General features: G+C 36.1%; 1 protein-coding gene across 3 annotated transcripts in view; it reads left to right on the top strand.

The window, feature by feature from the left end:
• Positions 1–22,185, top strand: part of CNTNAP4 (contactin associated protein family member 4) — a 369,439-nt gene that overhangs the window by 202,536 nt on the left and 144,718 nt on the right. For all 3 annotated transcript variants that reach the window (XM_078063784.1, XM_036074809.2, XM_036074807.2), the window contains exons 15-17: positions 3,113–3,240; positions 20,073–20,243; positions 20,973–21,191. In XM_078063784.1, the coding sequence (XP_077919910.1) occupies positions 3,113–3,240; positions 20,073–20,243; positions 20,973–21,191 (518 nt within the window). The remainder of the gene's footprint in view (positions 1–3,112; positions 3,241–20,072; positions 20,244–20,972; positions 21,192–22,185) is intronic.

Here is a 22,185-nt window from a genome sequence, read left to right as displayed (position 1 = left end):
ACCACATGCCATGAAGTGGTTAGGGCTCTAAGGGAATACTAGATCTTTTTGGCTTGAGGTAGCCGAGGACAAAATTTGGGGCTGCCAAAATGACTAAAAATTGAGGAGGGAGTAGAAATCCCAGAAAGAAGAAAGCTACCTGGGCGGAGTTCAATCTATCACCCCTACTCAGATCCCTGGCTGCCCTGCACTGCACATGCGCAGGGGAGGTTTCTAGGAACCACGCAGACAGCTAGAGCTGGGAAACTGACCAAGCTCTAGAGACATTTCAGCGGCTACCACCAGAGGAGAGACAGAATTTGGAGTTTAAGTCTCATTAATTGAGATGGGCTTGTAAACCCCTTTGCTTTCCTCAGAAATGACAGAGGGTTCGTGTCTTCACAGCAAAGACTGTGTTCCAAAACTGAATACGATTGAAAACTAAGAAGAAAACTGATGCCAGCCCACCTAAGATGCTATAAAACGAAACCTCCACAATTTATTATGATAAGACTGTGATTTAGCTGTCTGTGAAAAAAAAAAAAAGGAAGTCTTCAGAGAATGATAACAGAATCCAGAGTCTCTATAGTGTATCACTCATAATATTCAGAACATTGTAACAATTGTTATATATTCCCCAAAAGAGTAAATTTGATCCAAAGTCAAGAAAAATAATAGTAGTTATTAGAAATAGACTCTGGGACACTGATGTTTGATTAATAGGCAAAAACTTTAAAGCAGCTATTATAAACATGCCTGAAGACTAAAAGGTAAAAATAACCGCAAGTGAAGAGAGGGCATACTGAGCAGATAAATGAGAACTGTATTCAAGAAGCAAATACATTTTGGAATAGGAAAGCACAACATCTGAAGTGAAAACTTTCCTGGAAGGACTTGAAAATAAGATCTAGCAGAAGAAGTCTTCAATGGACCTGAAGACAACTTAATCAGAATCATTAATCTGAGGAACATGGCAGGTGAGGTGGCGGGGGAAGGTTGGAAGAAACATTAACAGAACCTTTGTGGATTGTGAGAAAATATAAATGATTTAACAGGCAAGAAATCAGAGTCCCTGAAGGATAAGAAATAAAACAAGGCAAAAACTATTTGAAGAAACAATGGCTGGAAATTTCTCAAATTTGTTTAGTAAACGTCTGTGATAGCAAGTCCCCAAGATGGCCCTCCATGAGCCACACTGCCAGTTATTCACACCCTTGTGTAATTTACTCCCTGTGAGTGTCGCCTGGACCTTGTGACTTGCGTCAAATAAATAGAATATGATAAGAGGGGCGAGAGTCACTTCTGAGATTAGGTTCCAACAGGCTGTGACTTCTGATTTCCTTGCACCTCTTTCCCTGACTCTTGTTTTGACAAGGCAGTCTGCCATGTTGTGAGCTGTCCTGGGGAGAGGCCCGGGTGGCAAGGAATTGAGGCTGAGCATCAACCAACAGCCAGTCAGTAGCCAAGGCCCTCAGTCCATCCAGTGGCAAGGAACAGACTACTGCCAACAACCAGCCACTGGAGCGAGCTTGGAAGCAGATCCTCCCCGTGCCAAGCGCTGAGGTGACGGCAGTTGTCGCCAGCACTTTAGGTGTAGCCTCGGAGTATCCTGTTAAGGATATCCAGATATACCAGAGTATCCTGTTAAGCTCTGCCCAGATTCTTGACACAGAGAAACTAGAGATCATAAATGTTGTTTCAAGTCACCAGGCTGTAGGATACTTTGTTATGCCGTAGCCCGTATATAAGGTAACATCAATGTACAGATTCCAGAAACTCAGAGGGTCTGAAGCAGAGTGAAAACAGAGAAAACCACACTTTGGCTTATTGTTCAATTTGCTAAAAAATAAAAAATAAAAAACCCAAAGGAACAATGATCAAGATAAATATTTTAAAAGCAGCCAGGTTGGATAGATCTGGTGGAATATATTCCATGCAGGGGAACAAAGATACAAATGCAGGCTGACTTCTCATCGGAAACATGGGTCAGAAGACAATGGGATGATACCTTTGATGTGCTGAAAGAGAAAGCAGTGTCAACCTGGAATTCTATACGAAACAGATATTTCAAATAGATAGAAATGAAGGCAAAATAAAGTCCTTTTCAGATTAAACAGATGCTGAATTTGTTACCCACAGAACTGCACTATATGAAATACTAAGAGAAATTCTGTAGGCTAAAGAGAAATAATGCCAGATGAAAACTCAGATCTTCAGGAAGGAATGAAGAACACTGGAAATCATGAATATGTCAGTAAATAGAAAAGCCGGGGTTTAAATTCTTTTTTTTTTTTAATTCAAAAAGAAAATTTACCATTTAACTGTATTATAACACCTATGACATCTAGCTTTAAAATATATGACAGCAGTAGCCCAAGGAACAGGTGTGTATTGAGGGGGAATGTGGGCAGGGGGTAAGGATATTATTCTGTAGTCAGCTTCTAATATTTTGTATTGAGTAATATAACACAAAATCTAACTAAAGTGGATGAATTAAAGATGCATTATGTAAGGATCCATAAAGCAAACATTAAAATACTGTAAACAGACATATAGCTAAACAGTGAATAAAAATAAAATTGAATACAAAGAAATATGGAGTAAACCAAGAAAAGTAGGAGAGAGGGAGCAGAAATACAAGAAATCCTATGGGAAAAAATAGAAACAAATACCAATTTGGTAGATCTAAAACCGCAGTATCAGTGTAATTATCAGTGTAAATCAGTGTAAATGAGTGTAATTAATCATTTATTTATGTATTTATTTATTTATTTTCTATTTCTTTTTTGTTACACTGAATTATAATTGGCATACTATATTGTATTACCTGCAGGTTTACAACACAGTGATTTAATGCCTTCATACATTACAAAATGATCACCTTGCTGTAAACAGTCTACTTAAAGAAAATGGTCAACTGAATTTCAAAATCACCAACTATAGTCAGTCTGCAGGAGACATTAAACTGTGGCCATATTTTCACTCAAATGGGCAATTTGATCCTTGTTCTTTTGCATGTGCAGACTTATCTCAGAATATCTTGGCTTTGAAATGCAATAAGGGCTATTGCTTCTTTTATAATTATGTTAATCAGAATAATTTTAAGAATTTTGTTGTTGTTACTGTTTTTTAGGACCAATGACACCGGATTCCTTTCTTATAAGGAACATCTGCCGGTGAGGAAGATAGTGGTGACAGACACGGGCCGACCGCACTCAGAAGCAGCTTATAAACTGGGACCTCTGCTCTGCCGGGGAGATAGTAAGTGCTGGCAGTGGGCTGTAAACATGGCTGAGCACGAATCATGTTTCTATCATAGAATAATTAATCACACGTCTGTTGTGAAAGCGCATGAGCAGTGCCTGAGGTAATTCTTCCAGTCAGTCAGCAAACAAGGTACCCTTATAAAGTGCAAAGGCCTGTAATAAATGCTTGGTGGCAAGCTTTGTTCAGATTCTAAGAGAAAGAACCCACTAAGCATCTCGATTTGATTGGTTTGTAAACATATCCCAGCATTCCTAAATGTCTGCATGCCATTTATCCATCTAGGAAAGCCTCAGTGCTGCGTAAAATTGTGAAGAATTTGAGTTTTCTACTGTTGGGCCTGTGGTGAAATTAGAGCATCAGTAGAATCAATGCCAGTTTTATCAAACATATTTCAACTTTTAATCTCTTTTTTTTTTCCAGTTTGTGTGTCTGTGTGTTTACGTTAAATCAATGGGACATACTGTTTTGTATATTCAATGTATTAACACTCTAAACCAGAATTTTAAAATTCAAATATAGTTTCACAGAAAATATTTATTTTCAGCAGGGAATGAAATGAGTATACATATCCATACATATGGAGACTGGTGCATTAATTATTTATGCTTTTAGTTATTTCCAGGACTTAAAATGGGAATGGGAGAAACATTTATTTATGTTAAAAGTATACCCTACAATAAAATTTTATTCTAGGAGCTCAACATAGGAGATGTTCTAATAATGCAGTGGATTGATGGGGATACATAGCAGAAGTTGCTTAGTTAAAAAGCAAAGCTGATACTGGCCTATAAACATTTATATACACTTGTAAAAAACTGTCTGCCATTATACCTACTATCCCTAATCTTTGGCATCTCTACTTGCTGTTCTGCCAGTAGGCCTCTCACAGTCACATGAAGATGACATAGGATATTGCGTGGAGAGAAAAATTATGTGCAGAGAGATGAGGTTGTAAGCTCAGGATGCATTCAGGGGAGTACAATGATTTTGTGACTATAGAAAATTGTTCTATACGTCACACACAGTTTTCACTGCTGGCTCTGATCTTAACCCTTCAGGGGCCCAGGTTGGCTTCCTCCCTCTCCCTTATTCCATTTGCTACCATCCCTGGGGAAGTGTCTGCTTTGACTGAGGTCACTACCACTAGTCCTTAGGGCTTCTTTCTTACAAATTTCCTGCCATGAACTTGAACACATAGCACCTTTTCATTTAACGGAAGTGATTCTCCACGGTAGGTAGTTTTTCCCCCTCGGTGGACATTTGGCAATATCTGGAGATGTTTTTTGGCTGTCACAATTGTTGGGGGGTTGAATGCTACTGGCATCTAGAGGGAGAGGTGAGGAATGCTGCTAAATATCCTATGATGTGCAAGACAGCCCTCCGCAGCAATGAATGATCTGGTCCAAAATGTCAGTAGTGCTGAGGTTGAGAAACCAGAAAATTAAACTTTTGTGACCATGGGGATGCAGAGGTATATGGATTTACAAATAGTTTTAAGTATTTAGAGACCTGCTAAGTAATTTCTAAGTTATTAATGAAACAGTAATTGAGAGTTTCCTTGGCCTTGTCTTGTACATCTATTTTAGGCTTAAGGCTCATTCCCACATAAAGTCGTAGGACTGTTCTCTGCATGGAGGGCTCTTTCTTATTCTATCAGTCAGAAGAGCGATGGCTACAGAACAATGAATGCCCCCTTTTCTCTATATGGGAAATCTGCGGTGCCTTAGGCACATTGTTTTTTCTTTCCAACTGAGATAGACTGGGTGGCTAAGGGGCTTCTAGATATGGAATCATGCACAGTGGGCCTTATTAGCAGAAGAAAGGTATGTGGACACTATCCTGAGGGCACTAGGACCTGAACATTGGATAATTTAAGGCTGAGAAATAGCTTGATCTTCATGATCCAACTGAAAGCATGAAGACCAGGTATAAATCTAAAGACCAGCAAAGTGACCTTTGATATAAGACAGGAAAAATGATAAGGGCTTCAACCACACAGTGGCATGTGGCTTAAGGAATGGTCTCACATACAGAGGGAAATTCAATATGATCTAGAGGAGGGTTGAGGTTGAAGGGGTGTGAGGACGATCTCTGGCTTTCTGATCTAAATAAAGTCGCTGAGGATCATTCATTGAAACAGTAGGATGCTAGTCCTCTTCACTGAGACAAAAGAACTTTGAGATGTTCTTTGACAGAAAAATGGAAAAATGAGAATGAAAAAAAATTGACATTTAGGTTTTCTCCCACAAGCTAGAGATGTTGAAAATTTTATATCTAGCCATGTTTTGGTAGGAAAGAAGACAGAAGCCTTGAAAAAGCAGGACAAATCAAGCAAAAATGAGTATGAGTCCTTACTGGTCCCAAATATGAGCTTATCCCTAATTAATTGGTACTGTCTTTTTCTACGTCCTTCTTTCATCCTTTTTTTTTAAAGTGCAGGTGATTCTGAAATCCCGTGGGACTGCTGCTATTACTGTGTGGTGTCAGAAGTCGTAGATTACATTGTTCGGGGTTTGACGTAAAGCACGGCCTGAATGATAAAGCCCCATTACTGTTGTGCTGCAGACACAAAACTTCATAAATATCGGTGTCCTTAAGGAATTTATTTATTTATGAACATGGAAATTAACTTCTTGAAAATATATGTGAAAAGTAAATGGCAGAATTCAACATCCTATTTATGATAAAAGCCAAAGTAGGAACTAAAGAGAACATCCTCAGTGTTTTAAAAGGCATCCATGAAAATCTGACCGCTAATACCATACTGAGTAGTCAGACTTGAAATGCTTTCCCTCTCAGATGAGGATCAAGGCAAGGATGTCTGCTCTCACCTCTCCTATTCAACATCATACTGCTAGTCCTAGCACATGCGATAAGAAAAGGAATTCAAGGCATGTAGATCAGAAAGATATAAAATGTTCTATTTATAAATGATCTGGATTTCTGGGTAGGAATTCCGTAAGAATTTCTTTTTCTTTTTAAAATGAGTTTAGCAAGATCACAGGATGCAAGGTCAATATTCAAAAATAAATTATATTTCTGTATTTTCCTAATAAGAACTCTAAATTGAAATTTAAAAGCATTTTTTACAGGAGCACCAAACATATTAAATACTTTGGCATAAATATAACAAAATTATATAACATTGATGAGAAATCATTAAAGAAGAACTAAATAAAAATAGGATAGTTGTGGATTGAGTCAATATTGTTAAGATGTCAATTTTTCTAAAATTGATATACATATTCAGTATAATCCCAATCAAAACCCAGTAGGTGTTTTTATTTTTCCTTTTTTTCTTGTAGAAATTGGCAAGCTTATTCTAAAATGTGTACAGAAAAGCAAAGAATAGTCATGTGAGTAGATAAATAATTAGGATAACTAAAACATTTTGAAAAATAAAAATAAAGTTTGAGACTTATACTCCCTGATTTTAAGACATATTACAAAACTACAGAATTCAAGACAATGTGATACTGACATCAAGATGGAGAAGTAGATTGAAAGAACAGAATAGAGAGCCCAGAATATATATATGTTCAATTGGTTTTTGAAAAAGCTGCCAGAGCAACTCAATGGAGAAAGAATAGTCCATTTCAAGAAATAGTGCTAGAATAATGAAAACCCATTTGAAAAAACCAAACCAAACCAAACCAAAAAACCAAAAATCTCAACCCATACTTCAAACTGCATACAAAAATAACTCAAAATTAACCATGTACTTAAATATAAACCCACAAACTATAACATTCTTTAGGAAAGTATAGGAAAAAAATCATAGTGGTCGTGGTTAGGCATAGACTTTTTGGATGTAGCTGACCAAAAGCATGATCCATAAAAATGTTAAAACGATAAATTGAGTATCACCAAATTTAAAAACTGCTTTTAAAATGACATTGTTAAGAAAATGAAAAGAAAAGCCAAACACTGGGAAAAAAATATTTACAAAATAAATATCTGAGGGGTGCCTGGGTGGCTCAGTCATTTAAGTGTCTGACTCTTGATTTCAGCTCAAATCATGATTTCAGTGTCCTGGAATCAAGGCCCATGTTGGGCTCTGCTCTCAGTGGGGAGCCTGCTTAAAATTCTTTCCCTTTGCCCCTCCCTCTACTCAGCTGTCTCTCTCTCTCTAAAATAAATAAATCCTTAAAAAAATATATATGTATATACACATATATTTATCTGATAAAGCCTAGTGTCCATGATATAGAAAGAATTCTCTCACAGGTCAATAATAAAAAAAAATTCAAATTAAGAAATGGGCAAAACATTTGCACATGCACTTCATCAGAGAAAATATACAGGTTTCAAAAAGCACATAAAAAATTCTCAATCTCCTTAGTCATTAGGAAAATGTAAAATAATACCACAATGAGAATAACCATTAAAATGGCTAAAATTAAAAAACAAAAACCCCGACAATACCAAATGCCGGTGAAGATGCAGAATAACTGGAACCCTCATTGCTGGTGCAAATGCAAAATGTTACAGCCACTTTGAAAAATAGTTTGGCAGATTATTTTACAGGTTAAACTCATATTTACCATATGATCCAGCAGTCCCATTCCTAGGTACACAAGAGAAATGCAAAACCTGTATGTAAAGTTTTATATTAGCTCTATTCATATTCTCCTAAAACTGGATACCACCCAAATGTCCATCAACTAGTGGTTGACTAAACTTCCCATTTTACTGTGGTGTATCCATACTATACAGTGGAATACTACTGAACAATAAAAAGAAATGGAGTATTGATACATGCAACAACATGAATGAATCTCAAGTGCTTTATGCTAAGTGAAAGAGCCTTATGTAAAATACTACATGCTGGACTATTATTCAATAATTAAGATACTGTGGAAAAGGCACAATCATGGGGGCAGAAAAAGAATCTCTGTAACAGCTTTAAGGTGAGAGGAATTTTGCAAAGGGGAACAGGTGAAGGACATGTTCTTTTTTTTTTTTTCTGTGTGTCCTTTTTTTAAATTAACATATAATGTATTATTTGTTTCAGGGGTACAGGTCTGTGACTCGTCAGTCCCACACAATTCACAGCACTCACCACAGCACACACCCTCCCCAACGTGAAGGATGTGTTCTGTATCTTAAGTGTGGTGGTGGTTTCATGGCTTTATGCATTTGTCAAAATTCCTACATAAAGAAAGAGTGATTTTTATTACATGTAAATTATCCTTCAATACATCTGACTCCAAAAAAACAAAAACAAAACAAGCAACTACTATTATGAGTAATTATAATTATGGTTGTTTAATTTTTTGCCTTTTTTAGAGCAATTTTAGGTTTATAACAAAATTGAGAGGAAACTCATATATCCCCTCCCCACACACATGGATAACCTCTATTATTATCAACATCACTCACCAGAATGCTACGTTTTTTTTTTTTTTTTTTTTACCGAGGATGATAATTGCTTAATTGAAAAATTTGTTCACTTAAAAAAAAATACCATAGAACTAGGAGACACTGATGAAAAAAATTGACAACACAAACAAATGAAAAGATATGCCATTCTCATGGATTGGAAGAATTAATATTGTTAAAATGTCCATATGGCAAAGCAATCTACAGGTTCAGTGGAATGCCTGTAATAATACCAATTGTATTTTTCATAGAACTGGAACTAATAATGCTAAAATTTGTATGAAACCACAAATGACCCCAAATAGCCAAACCAGTCTTGGGAAAGAACAAAGTGAGAGGCATCACAATCCCAGATTTCAAGTATACTACAAAGGTATAGTAACCAAAACTGGTACTGGCACAAAAATAGACACATAGATCAATGGAACAGCATAGAGAGCCAGAAATAAACCCACACTTGTACAGTCAATTAATCTACAAGAAAGGAGGCAAGAATACACAATGGGGAAAAGACAACCTCTTCAACAAATAGTGTTGGGAAAACTGAACAACTGCATGCAAGAAATGAAACTGGACCACTTCCTTACACCATACATAAAAATAAACTCAAAGTGGATTAAAGACCTGAATGTGAGACCTGAAACCATAAAACTCCTTAAAGAAAACACAGGCAGTAATCTCTTATATATCAGCTTTAGCAGCATTTTTCTAGCTATGTCTTCCCAGGCAAGGGAAACAAAAGTAAAAATAAACTTTTGGGACTCCACCAAAATAAAAAACTTTTGCACAGCAAGGAAAACCATTAACAAAACAAAAAGGCAACATACTAAATGGGAGAAGATATTTACAAATGATATATCCGACAAGGGGTAATACCCAAAATATATGCAGTATAGATTATATATGCAGTACACGCACGCGCATGGGCACACACCCACACACGAATATTACTCAGCCATGAAAAAGAATGAGATCTGTCATTTGTGACAACACGGATGGACCTAGAAGGTATTATGCTAAGTGAAATAAATCAGACTGAGATAGGCAAATGCCATATGATTTCACTTATATGTGGAATCTAAAAAACAAAACAAAACAACAGAAACAGACCCATAAATACAGAGAACAAAATGGTGGTTGCCAGAGGGGAGGGCGGTAGGGGATGGGTGAAATGGGTAAAGGGGATTGGGAGGACCAGACTTCTGATTATGGAATGAATAAACCATGGGAACAAAAGGGACAGAATAGGGAATATAGTCAATGGCATTGTAATAGTGTTGGGTGATGCCAGATGGTCGCTACACTTGTGGTGAGCACAGCATGGTATAGAGTTGTCAAATCCCTATGCTGTACACCTGAAACTAATGTAACATTGTGTGTCAGCTGTCCTTCAAAAAAAAAAAAAAAATACCAGAAGTAAATTCATAAAACAGGAAAGGTTTTAGTAACATGGTTATTCTTCAAGACGCTTATAGAATCCTGCTGAATCTGTTTCTGACTTATATTAACTTCAGAAGCAAAAGAGTCAAAAGAAAGAATCACGGGAAAACATCTGGGTTTACTGGTTAATAGAGAGGTTCTAACTAGTGAGAGGGCTTACCCATGTACTTTCCTTTCCCCCAGAAACAGTGGGAACATCCTCATTTTGAGGTACCATCCAAAGTCTTCTTGACTGGTAATCCCTCAACTTCAGCCTGCACAAAAATTAGCTGGAGAGCATGTCAGCTGTGCTTGCAGTGTTTTCAGAACTCTCCCCAAATACTAAGGAGAAAGTGTGGATGTCCAGTATTGATGCACAGGGTTAAGGCTTTTTTGACATTCATCAGGAGGACATCTACAAAGACCTTTCCCTACTTCTGCACGTTCTGCAGTAGAAAGAAACCTCATGGACCCCTGATGGCATCTGGCTCCACTACCCCTTCATTTGCTTTCCTTCATCCACAAAATCTCCCCAAGCCATTTACTGAAACCTGTCACACTCAGGTTCAAAGCCTTCCGCCATGAAGCCTCCCACAGGTCTCTAGAGGACCTCGTCTTACACTTTCAAAGAATGTTGAACAAACAACAAAGATATATTTTTCATACTGACTTTTAATTATTTTTGAGCCTCTCAAGAGCAGATCCATTGCTCATTTATTATTGTGTTCCTGGCACCTAGTACATTACCTGTTACATGAAAGATAATCGATAAATAGCAGTTTATGAAAGAATGAGAATGATCCATCATATACAGCTCAAGAAACCTATAGCTTTGAATTATTTGTAAGAGACAGGAATAAGGTTTTGATTATATAAGCAATTAAATGATGTGCAAATATATACTTTTAATGAAGAGCTTAGATTATATTGGAAGACTTACTCCAATTGAAAAATCACATAGTACATAAGAATCTAGTTCCATCTGAACCATTTTTCGTCAATACACTTGGGCTTGTGGCAGTGAAAGGGTTTTCAAATGAGTACATGATATTACTTAATATTAATTGTTTTTGATTTTCACTTTTCTAATAGTACCGTGCCTTTATAAAACTGAAACACTTTCTACTTGGAGAAAAAAATATTTTGTGGTCTATTTTGTTTTGTTTTGTGTTCTGTTCTGACTTACATTGCTAGCTAGTAATTGGTAGTCAAGCTGTTTCACAAATGTGAGGGAACATTCTTTCTAACACTTTCAAAAAATTTCCACTTTTCTGAGACTGGCAATCCTGATAATTCTCAAGACTATAATAATATGCTTTTGTGACAGTTTTATACACACGCATACCTTTATTTATTGTTTTAAATATTAAATATTAGTGACTTAATTGATACAGTCATTATAAAATTTTAAGATATACAGAAATGTCAAAGAAAAGAGTGTAATAATCACCAAGAGTCACACAGCTCAGAAATAATGATTAATACCAGCGAGTATTATTCCAGGCATTGCTAGATATTTCTAGAGCAGGGTTTCCCAACTTTGGCACTCCTGACATTTGGCCTATTATGATCGGGGGCTGTTTGTGCATTGACAGACATTTAGCAGTATCCCTGGTCTCAACCCACTAGTAGCACCTTTCCCCTAGTTGTGACAACCAAATATGTCTCCAGAAATTGCCAAATGTCCCCTGGGGGCAAAATTGCCTCAGGTTGAGAAGCACTACCCTAGACAAAAAAAAATAGAAAAAGGGATTGAGAAATAAGTTTGCAAAATTTTATTAATAGAAATTGACAGAGAAAGGAGAAACCAAATTGAAGCCAAGGGAATTGCTTTACATTATTTATGTATCTCATAAATATATGTTCTACTTGAATGATCCCACTAAACTTTAAGAAAAGATTATGAAAATTTGAAAAGTTATAGAGTCACTAGGTTTCATATTAAATTCATTTTTAAATTTTGGACAGTATTGATCTATTGTGAAAAATGGGAAAAGTAACACTTATTTGCCCTCTTCTCTCCTTTTTCTCCCCTACCTGTCCTTTTGGTAGTTTTGCTGTTATTTCTATAGTTGTTGATTCTTAATGCCAGCCACTAGTCTGTCATCATAGCCTCTCTATTCTTGAATGATTTTTTATTTTGATTTATTTCTTCTTGGATTGCCTTGTCAGGTAGCTGATGTTTTCTGTTTTTCCTCCAGGAAGACCCATGAGTGTTGCATTTCTTGAGTTTGCATGTGCTTGACAATATTTGTTGCTTCAGAACTCTAAAACAAACTTTGCAGGTTTAACTTTATATTATCTTTTGGTAACAGCTTTAGTAAGAAATAATTCACATGCCTTACAATTTACCCATTTAAAGTGTACAATCTAATCATACTTTAGTATATTTAATCATTTTTGTATATTACAGAGTTATGCAGCAATCACCACAACCAATTTTGGAACATTTTCATCACCCCAAAAAGAAACTAGTCCCATTGAGGAAACATTCCCTGTTTCCCTCCCACCCCAACACCAACCCCAGTCAACAACATTTAGATGAAAACACAGAATATGTGGTCTTTGTGACTGGCTTCTTTCACTTAGCATGATAGTGCCAAGATTTATCCATGTTGTACCATGTGTCAACACTTCATTATTTTTTATGACCAGATAATATTCCATTGTATGGATAGGCTACATTTTGGTTACCCATTAATCAGTTGATGGACATTTGGGTTGGTTCCATTTTTTGGCTGTTATAAATAATGCTGGTGTGAACATCTGTGTATGAGGTTTTTGTGAACATATGTTTTCATTTATCTTTTTTCTTATATAATTCAGTTATCTTGAGTATATTTCTAGGAGTGGAACTTCTGGATTATAAGGTAACCTTACATTTGAACTTTTTAGAAACTGGTGTAACATTTTGGGGGGGTCACACTTTGTGACTTTCACCATTTGTACATACTTTTCTACTTTTGTCTGCACTGAGAGATGCAGTCATCTTCTCTTCCACAGCTTTTCTAGATATCTTTTGGCTGACATTTCATTATGAAGTAGGGTTTTATTTTTATTTTTCCTCAAAAAAGATTTGTGTGTGCTTTATTCTCAGATTTCTTTCAAATTTGAGAATATTTGCCTATTGCTTTAACAAAAAAAGTAGGCTGGATACATTTTCTTTCTCTCAGAAATTTGTGGATGGTGCTTCTTTGCCTCCTGATATTGAATATTGCTGTATTATGAAGACAAACTGATTTTTTCACCTTCTAGATGACTGGCTTTGTCTAACCGAATACTTTAAGGAGTAATTTCCCCTAAAGGCCAGTAACTTAACAAGGATACATCTCAGTGTTGTGCATTGGCATTAGTTTTTCCTGAAATTCGATGTGATGTGGTAAAATGTATAAAATGTACATTTTTAAGCAGTTTGTTGTTGCAAATGTGATCTAAATTTCTGCTCTCAGTTCATTAATCTGAACAAGATAATCTTTTCAACTCTGGCATTTGAATTTTTCTAACTATTTTATTCAGTGTATTTCTTTTTTTTTTTAAAGATTTTATTTATTTTTTTACACAGAGAGAGGCAGTGAGAGAGGAAACACAAGCAAGGGGAGTGGGAAAGGGAGAAGCAGGCTTCCCACAGAGCAGGGAGCCCGATGTGGGGCTCGATCCCAGGACCCTGAGATCATAACTTGAGCTGAAGGCAGACGCTTAGCAACTGAGCCACCCAGGCTCCCCTCAATGTATTTCTTCTCAGTTAATTCATTGTTGAAATTTTATGTCAATTAAGGAACCCCCCAAACTTACATAGTTAGAAAAGATTGTTCTAAGTTTCTTGTTCTAAGAAATTCTTGTCAATAAAATTAGTTTTTTCATTTTGTCTGTATTGACTTGTTCAGCTGTCTGAGAAATCACAGCTGCCCAAAATGCATTAAATAATCAAAGGTGCATGTAGGCAATAAATAACTTTGCAGAAATTACATTCGTAGACTGGAGAAAGATATTGACTAGTGATTTGGTTATTTCTCTTCCATTCGACAGAGTTCTGTTCCATTTGACAGACTACATATAAACCATTAAAAAGAGTGAGGATCAATTCCATTTCAACAGATAATCATATAATTTTGCAAGTTCCACTATGTCTGATAATCCTTTACCATTAAGAAATTCTTTTTAATTTTTATATTTTTATTTTCTTTCCTTAGGTTTTCTTTATTTAATTTCCCTAAAGTTTCTTCACCTTTTTACCCCTTCCTCCTTTTCTTCTTCTTCCTTCTCTCTCTCTTCTGCCCCCCTCTTTCTACTTGTTTACCTAAGAATCTGAGTGTATTTATTAAGATACATATAATACAACCAAACTGGGAGCAGTTAACCCTTCTTATCGCTACTTTGACAAAGGAAATCTCATAATTTCATTCAACAAATATTTATTGAGCCCATACATTTTACTTTGCCTTCCCCACATCCCAAGAGAAAGACAGACAGAGAGCACACACACAAAGGGAACAAAATAGACAAAAGTCTCTGTATTCTTGGAGCTTGAGTTCTCTTGGGGGGGAGGTAGACAATATATAAGTAAAATATATGATATGATAGATGCTAGTAAGTGTTGTGAAGACAATATAGTTGAGGTGGGGGTGGTATGGGATTGGAAATTTTAAATAGAGTGGTCATAAGATGCTCAATAAGAAGGATGGCATTTGAATAAAAATCTGAAGGAAATAGGGAGCAAAGCATGTGTATATCTGGGAAAGAGTGCTCTAGACAGAGCAAGAAGCCAGAGTAACCATGCAGAGATGGGGATGTTCATGGAACAGCAAGATGGTCAAAATGTCTGGAGCAGAGTGAGCAAGGAATAACGGAAGATATTCGAAGATCTGGTGGTCAGATCGTGGAGGGTTTTGAGAGGTCTTTATTTTTCAAATTCAATGAGATTGGAAAACATTGGAGAATTTTGAGTAGAGGATTGGTGTGATCTAATTTACATTTTAATGAGATTTAATGGGGAAGGTGGAAGCAGGGAGGCCATTTATGAGACCATATCGCCAACCCAGCTGAGGGATCATGGTGGCTTGGGCCATGGGCACAATAATGATAGTTGTAGTATGGGAATAGTTCAAAAGCAGAAGCAGTACAGTTTGCTGATGGATCAATGTAGGCTGCAGAAGAGTCAAGAATAACACAAGGTGTTTGGTCAAATAATCAATTGGAAGCACAGAATTGGCATTAATCAAGAGGGAGAATATTTCTGGGGTCAAGGAGTTGCAGAAGAATATGAAGAACTCAGTTTTTGAACATATTAAAGTTGAGATGGAGGTGTTCAGATAGAGATGTGGAGTTGTTAGTTTGAGAGTTCCAGGCTTCGGATATGTATTTGTAAGTCATCAGCGTATTTAAAGCCATGAAATGGACCAGCAGGAGTCATTGTGGATGAAGAAGTGTAATGATAGGAACTGGGGGTGTTCCACCATTAATAGATTGAGGAGGTGAGGAGGAAGAAAGAAAAACAGAATTATAGCACTAATGAGAAAGGCAAAAGAGTGTTGGTATTCTGGATCCAAGTGAAGAAGATGTTTCAAGGAGGGGAAAATAATAAACTATGTTAATTGTTTTTGATAGGTTAAGTAAGATGAGGACTGAGAATTGACAAAGGACTAGTAACTAGAATATATAAAGAACCCTCAGAAATCAACAGTGAAAAAAAGAAACAATCCAATTAAAATATGGATGTTATGGATTGAATTGTTTCCCCACCCCAAAGTTTGTATGTTGAAGCTCTAACTCCAATGTAACTGTATTAAGTGGTAGGGTCTTTAAGGAGGTAACTCAAGTTAAATGAGGTCATAAAGGTGGGGCCCTAATTTGGTTGGATTGGTGTGCTTATATGAAGAGAAAGGGACACCAGAGAGTTCTCTCTTCCCACCTGTGCACAGAGGAAAGGCCATGTGAGAAGGTGGCCTTCTGCAAGCCAGAGATATAATGGATAAAAGACATGAAGAGAGATTTCACTAAAAGGCCACAAATGGCAATTAAACACACAAAAAGATACTCAAAATCATTAGCTACTGGAAAATGTGTATCAAAACCACAATGAGATGTCACTGTATACCTTTCAAATGGCTGAAACAAAAGTAGTGACAAGAATTCGGCCAGGACATGAAGAAACCTGATCACTCACACATTGCTGGTGGGGATGTAAATGATATAGCCATTCTGGAAAGGAGTCCGGCAGTTTCCTAAAAAGTAAAACGTTGCAACTCTCCATACGACTCAGGGACTGTATTCCTGGGCATTATCCCAGAGAACTGAGAATTTTTATTCATATAAAAACTTGTACATGGGTGTTTATAGCAGCTTTGTTTGTAATTGCTGAAAACTAGAAAGAATCCAGATGTCTTTCAATAGGAGAATGGTCAAACTGATTTTCCATACATGGAATGCTGGTCAGCAATAAGAAGAAATGAATTACTGACACACATAAACCTGCCTTATCTTCAGGGAGTAAATCTGAGTGAAAAATATGTTAATCTCAAGGGGCTACATACTGTATGCCTTTATTTATAGAACATTCGTCAGATGACCTCGGAGAACTGACTAGGGGTTGTCACAAGGTTACAGAAGGGGTGAGGCAGGAGAGAAGTGGGTGTGGCTATAAAAGAGAAGCATGAGGAATACTTGCAGTGACACAGATGTCCTGCATCTTGACTGGGATCAGTGTCAACATTCTGGTTTCAATAGTGTGCTGTGGTTTTGCAAGATGTTACCTTTGGAGAAAACCAGCTAAAGGGTACACAGAATCTTTCTGTATTATTTCTTACAACTACATGAGAATCTACAGTTATCTCAAAATAAAAATTCTAATGAAAGAAAGTATATTTCTGGCTTTTACAAATGATTCTTATTTGACTAGTAAATTATCCCTTGCCTTGGAGTTTCTATATTTTACTTCATTTTATTTACTTTAAAGAATGGTAGTGTTACCAAACTTACCGAGTTTTATACATTAAATATGCACAGCTTTTTACATGTCAATCATACCTCAATAAAGAAAGAAAGAAAGGTAGGGTTAGCATGTCATATGCATTCTGCTTTTAAAAGTAAAACACAGCGCCTTAAAAAATAACAGCTTTTTCAAATATTGTCCTTTTTTAAAAACAGCTTTATTGTGATATAACTTACATACCATACAATTCATGTATGTAAAATGAACTACTCAATGGCTTATAGTATATTTATAGCATTGTATAATCATTACCGTGATCAATTTAAGAACATTTTTGTCACGCAAAGAGAACTCTCCACCCCTTAGCGCCTATCATTCTCCAATTGCCTTGTTTCCCCAGTCCTAGAAAACCACTAATCTACTTTTTGTCTCTATAACTGTTATTTTAAAAGGATAATCTATTCATGATATAAATAAAAGTTTAGCAAAAGGAATATTTTTTAAATTACTTCTAATCTTGACATTTTACTTAGTTAATTTTCCTAAATGAGCTCTTTTTACTTTGTGTATGGAATTAAATCCTTCGTACCTCTTCTTCTTCTACGGATCCCATTATCCGTTACTTTTTTTTTTTTTTGAAAGATAAAAGGTGGAATTCCTGAAGGAATCTTTCCAAATTTTTAGTACCCTATACTGAATTTAATTGAAAATATATTAATTATTAATTACTTAAAATTATTTACTATTATTAGTGAATCACATAGAATAACACATCATGATTTGTTTTTGTTGGGCTGATAAAAGGGGTCTAACTCTCCTGACTAATCCAGCAAGTGATTGCATTCAAAGTTGCTACTGGTGCAGCTTAAGGATTTTTAAACCACTTTAGCCAGAAACTCTTTCTTCAAAAGACCTGCAGCTTCCTGCTGGTGCCCGCCTGCTGGGCTCTGCTCTGCCGCCCTCCCTCTCCCCTCCTTTCTCTGAGGCAGTTCACATTCTCCTGGGTGCTTCCTAATAGCACAGTCTGTAAAGAGCTGAGGTATCATATGCCATAAACATTATTCGATCATGGAAGTATTGGCCTTTGCTTTCTTTATAATTGTTTTGAATTAGCAGCAATTTCTTACTCCAATAAAATGTTCTCTATTTTTTACCTATTGTGAATCTGCACAATAAGGTTTGCTAACTAGACAAAATAGGCACGATTATGTGTGTGAGAATGTTTGAGCTACCTAAGGTAATAAATTGTTTTCATTGCTGTAAAAGCATTCATTGTAAAGATAGCAGCAGTTCAAAGAGTTGTTCCTTTGTTTCAACCAGTTCCCTGAAGCCTTCGATAGGATGCTTTATTGGGTTAGTTGTGATATGTAAATGAAACATATGAAGTATTATGTTTTATTAATGATATTATCTAATTTAGACCTTTAAGGAATTCTGAGTGTTCTTTTAAATCTGACCAAATGAATAAGATTCAATAATATTCCATAATTTAGAGTTACAACTTTAATTTTCATGTATATCACATTCAACAGAAAGGCATTTAATCCCTTTTAAAAATGGGTCAGGTAAGAGCTTTTAAGAACACAAATGTATTCTTATACCTGACTTCGTATTTTGCATTTTCTTGCGTTCTTTCCTAGAGATCCAAATGTCTCATCATAGAAATAATTGTAAAATGGAAATAAGGACTAGGCTTGGCAAACTCAGATAATAGGCAGTTTCATTTGGCTTTAGGGGGAAAAAAAAGCCCTCAAAGTATATTCTCAGCTGAATAAATTCAACTCTAAAATTGTTCACAGATGAGCTGAGAATTGACTTTTGAAATAGGTCCCTAAGAAAAACAGAAAAAGTAAAATAGATACAACCACTGCTTGTTTGGTCCAGAATTTATACAAAATAAATTAAAATCTAAGGAACAGATAGAAGCTGAGTCGAGTCTGTGATTTTTTAACTCTAGGTATCTGTTCCCTGCAAACATAATGAGCCATTGTTTTGAAATTACTGTTTTCTAACTTCCGCGGATCAATACGTCTTCGAGAAAGGTAGTTTAGATAGAATTTTATCCAATGTTGTGAGTGTGTATGGAGCCAGTTGCTTCAAACTCAAGATACATGTTCATGGTCGATGTGTCGAGAACTTGCTGGTGGTAGCAGCAATACATAGTTGGTTTCTCTGACGGTGTTTCTCATCAACCACACATAGCCACTTGGATCTCACTCCTGCCACCTCGTGCCACTGCATTTATATTTTATTTCCCAAACGGTGAGCTATAGGAGCCCCACGGTATTTTTCCAAAAGGAAAGTTGTCGATACAGCACCAGCAAAATGAATGGGAAAAGTGAAGATAAGAAGTTGCCTGTGGACAGAAATCATAATTAAATTAGAGTCCACATAAGTTTTTCTCAGATCTCTTAATTTATACCCCAGCCTTTTACCCATTTTTCTCCTTATATTGAGCATTTTTAAACTTTTTCAGAGTCCTTTCCTGCTGTTTATCTACTTCACTATTACACGCAAAGTAGAAGGTAATTTTGAATGAGAAGAGCATTTTCATGAGGAGATCAGCATAGCACAGACTAAGTAGTGTCTTGATCTTTAATTAGTTGAGAATATTTCGAATGCCAGTCTCAGTTTAGAAAATCGCAGAGCCCATTAATGAAAACAGTTAGTTGAGGGTGTAACTCTGTGTTAGAAGTGTCAGAACAAAAAAATGCTTTGAGCTTCTTTAGATTTTTTGTTATTCAAAGGAATGTAGGTGTTTCAATTTTCAAGTTATAAAAAAAGTTCAGTCTATTAATCAATAGTTGGCAGATTCTTATATCACTTAGGGCAGAGGGTGGTGTTTAGGGTGAGGCTGATTTTCTTATATAAAATAAAGCATTCAGACCATTTCTGCAGTGTTCATTTCTCTCCTATGTTGGAAGGAATCCAGGATTGCAATCCTTGGGCTCCCATCCTGTATACTATACAGTTAATAGAAAAAAGAAAAGCAGGTTTGTATAAATGCTAAAAATAGAAAATGTAATTATGCCATTCATTTTATTTTATGAATTTTTCTTTTTGATTTTTTCCTTTTTCTTTTTTTTTTTTTAAACAGGGTCATTTTGGAATTCAGCTTCCTTCAATACTGAGGCTTCATACCTTCATTTTCCTACTTTCCATGGAGAACTTAGTGCAGATGTGTCTTTCTTTTTTAAGACAACAGCTTCATCTGGGGTATTTTTAGAGAACCTGGGGATTACCGATTTTATAAGGATAGAGCTACGCTGTGAGTCTCCTTTTCCTTAGAAGCTTGTGGGATTCTATTTAATAGTAAATCCTTTAACTAATTGTTAAACTACTGTGTTTCTACTTTATCAGCTAAATCTTTTCACTGTGTCCTTTTGAAAAAATATCTATGATATTAAGTAGCCTTTCTGCTAGAAAATAATTTAATATATAACGCAATAATTTGGGAAAATAATTAGTATTCTGTAGAACCAATTGAAGTAGGGTTTTAAATCCAAATAATTAAAGCTTTTTAAAAACTAAATTCTCAGGTAATTACAGAATTACTTAATTAAATCGACCAGCCATATAATTTTGTATGCCATATAATTTTGGTATACTCTTAGGCCACTGTTAGTATCTTATTATCAAATGTATATTATGTGCTTTTAAAATTAGATAAACTTTGAATCATTGTAAAAATTTTTACATAAAATGCCAGATGCTATATAGTTTTCTTGTTCTGGCTTAATAGCTTTGCTCTATCGATATGCAAAATTAACTCTGAGGATGAATTTCTTAAAATCTGGGGTTTTTTTTCCCAAATGTATTTTCTGTTCTCATTCCACGTCTATTCTTGACTGATGTCATCGGTTCCTTCTGTAAGATTTAAGCCGTTACCTTTATATTTCATGATTGCCATGCCATGGTGCTATTCCTAAGTGTGTTGAGGACTCCTCTGTCCACCACAGGGACTAACTGGAACAATCTTCGTATCTCCTATTTCCAGCTCCAGCAGTAGTGACCTTTTCATTTGATGTGGGGAATGGACCTTTTGAAATCTCGGTGCAGTCACCCACTCATTTCAACGACAACCAGTGGCACCATGTCAGGGTGGAAAGGAACATGAAAGAGGCATCTCTTCAAGTGGATCAGCTCTTACCGAAGACACAGCCTGCTCCCGCTGATGGGCACGTCCTTTTACAGCTCAACAGTCAGCTCTTTGTGGGTAAGTTCTGTTGGGAGGTAGTTTGTCATTGAACTCTATGACCTAAGTGTAGAGGTGGGCCAAAATGAAATAATACCAACTGATAACCACAACAAGCCACTGTTTATTGAGAACCTATGTTCTAGGCGTGCCAGGTGTTTTATTTTTTCCTCATAACCAATCTGTGAAATGGGTTAACCCCATTTTACTGATGAACTAACTGAGGCACAAGGGATTGAAATACCTTGCTTTCAGAAATCTACCTAGTAAATGAGATTTGAATTTGTGTTTGATTGATTCCTAAACCCGGATTCTTAATATTACAGATTATGTAATTGGTTCCAGTTTGGGTTTTTTTGGTTTTGGTTTTGTTTTGTTTTATTTCTTACATTAGTGCTTTTAGTGTTTTGTTGGGGGGTGTTTATCTCTGTTCTCAGGGGATTTAAGGAACCCTCCGTGTAGTTCCGGCTGATGCCAGACAGGGACCCCTGTCAAAGAACAGGCCAATAGAGGAAAAAAAGAAAAGCAGGAGCAAAATGTACAAATCATCAGTTCTTCTGCTGGTGTCTCTCATTTTGCCCACTTTTCGGATACCTTCTGATCACCTACCTCATGCTTATATCCAGATATTCCTTTATTGCCTAAATACATTCCCTTGGTATGTGTAGACTTGATAGTGGAATCCTTCTGGAACTGTTTGTTTTATTTTCAATCTTTGCTAATTACTTTATAGAACTCATCGACCGTTAAGTTCAGCAATTATTTCTTACTTGATCACTTCTCATATATTTTAATGTAAATAAGGGCACAACAACTCTATAAAGCAGAATAAATTATAAATGATCAGAAATTATGTTTCAAGCATTTTTAAGAGTTATGTTTTAGAACAAAATTCAACAGATTCCCATTACATCTTTTATTGCTTAATAGTCTTGTTTTATTACTCTCACTGCAAAAGATAAGCCAATTTGTGACTTATTTGACTAAGAGACTTTTGGGATTTCTAGTGAATTTA

Source organism: Halichoerus grypus, chromosome 15, assembly GCF_964656455.1.
Source record: "Halichoerus grypus chromosome 15, mHalGry1.hap1.1, whole genome shotgun sequence".
NCBI classification, from domain to species: domain Eukaryota; kingdom Metazoa; phylum Chordata; class Mammalia; order Carnivora; family Phocidae; genus Halichoerus; species Halichoerus grypus.
Note: the sequence above shows the minus strand (reverse complement) of the source record. Positions and strands in the feature narration are given on the sequence as shown.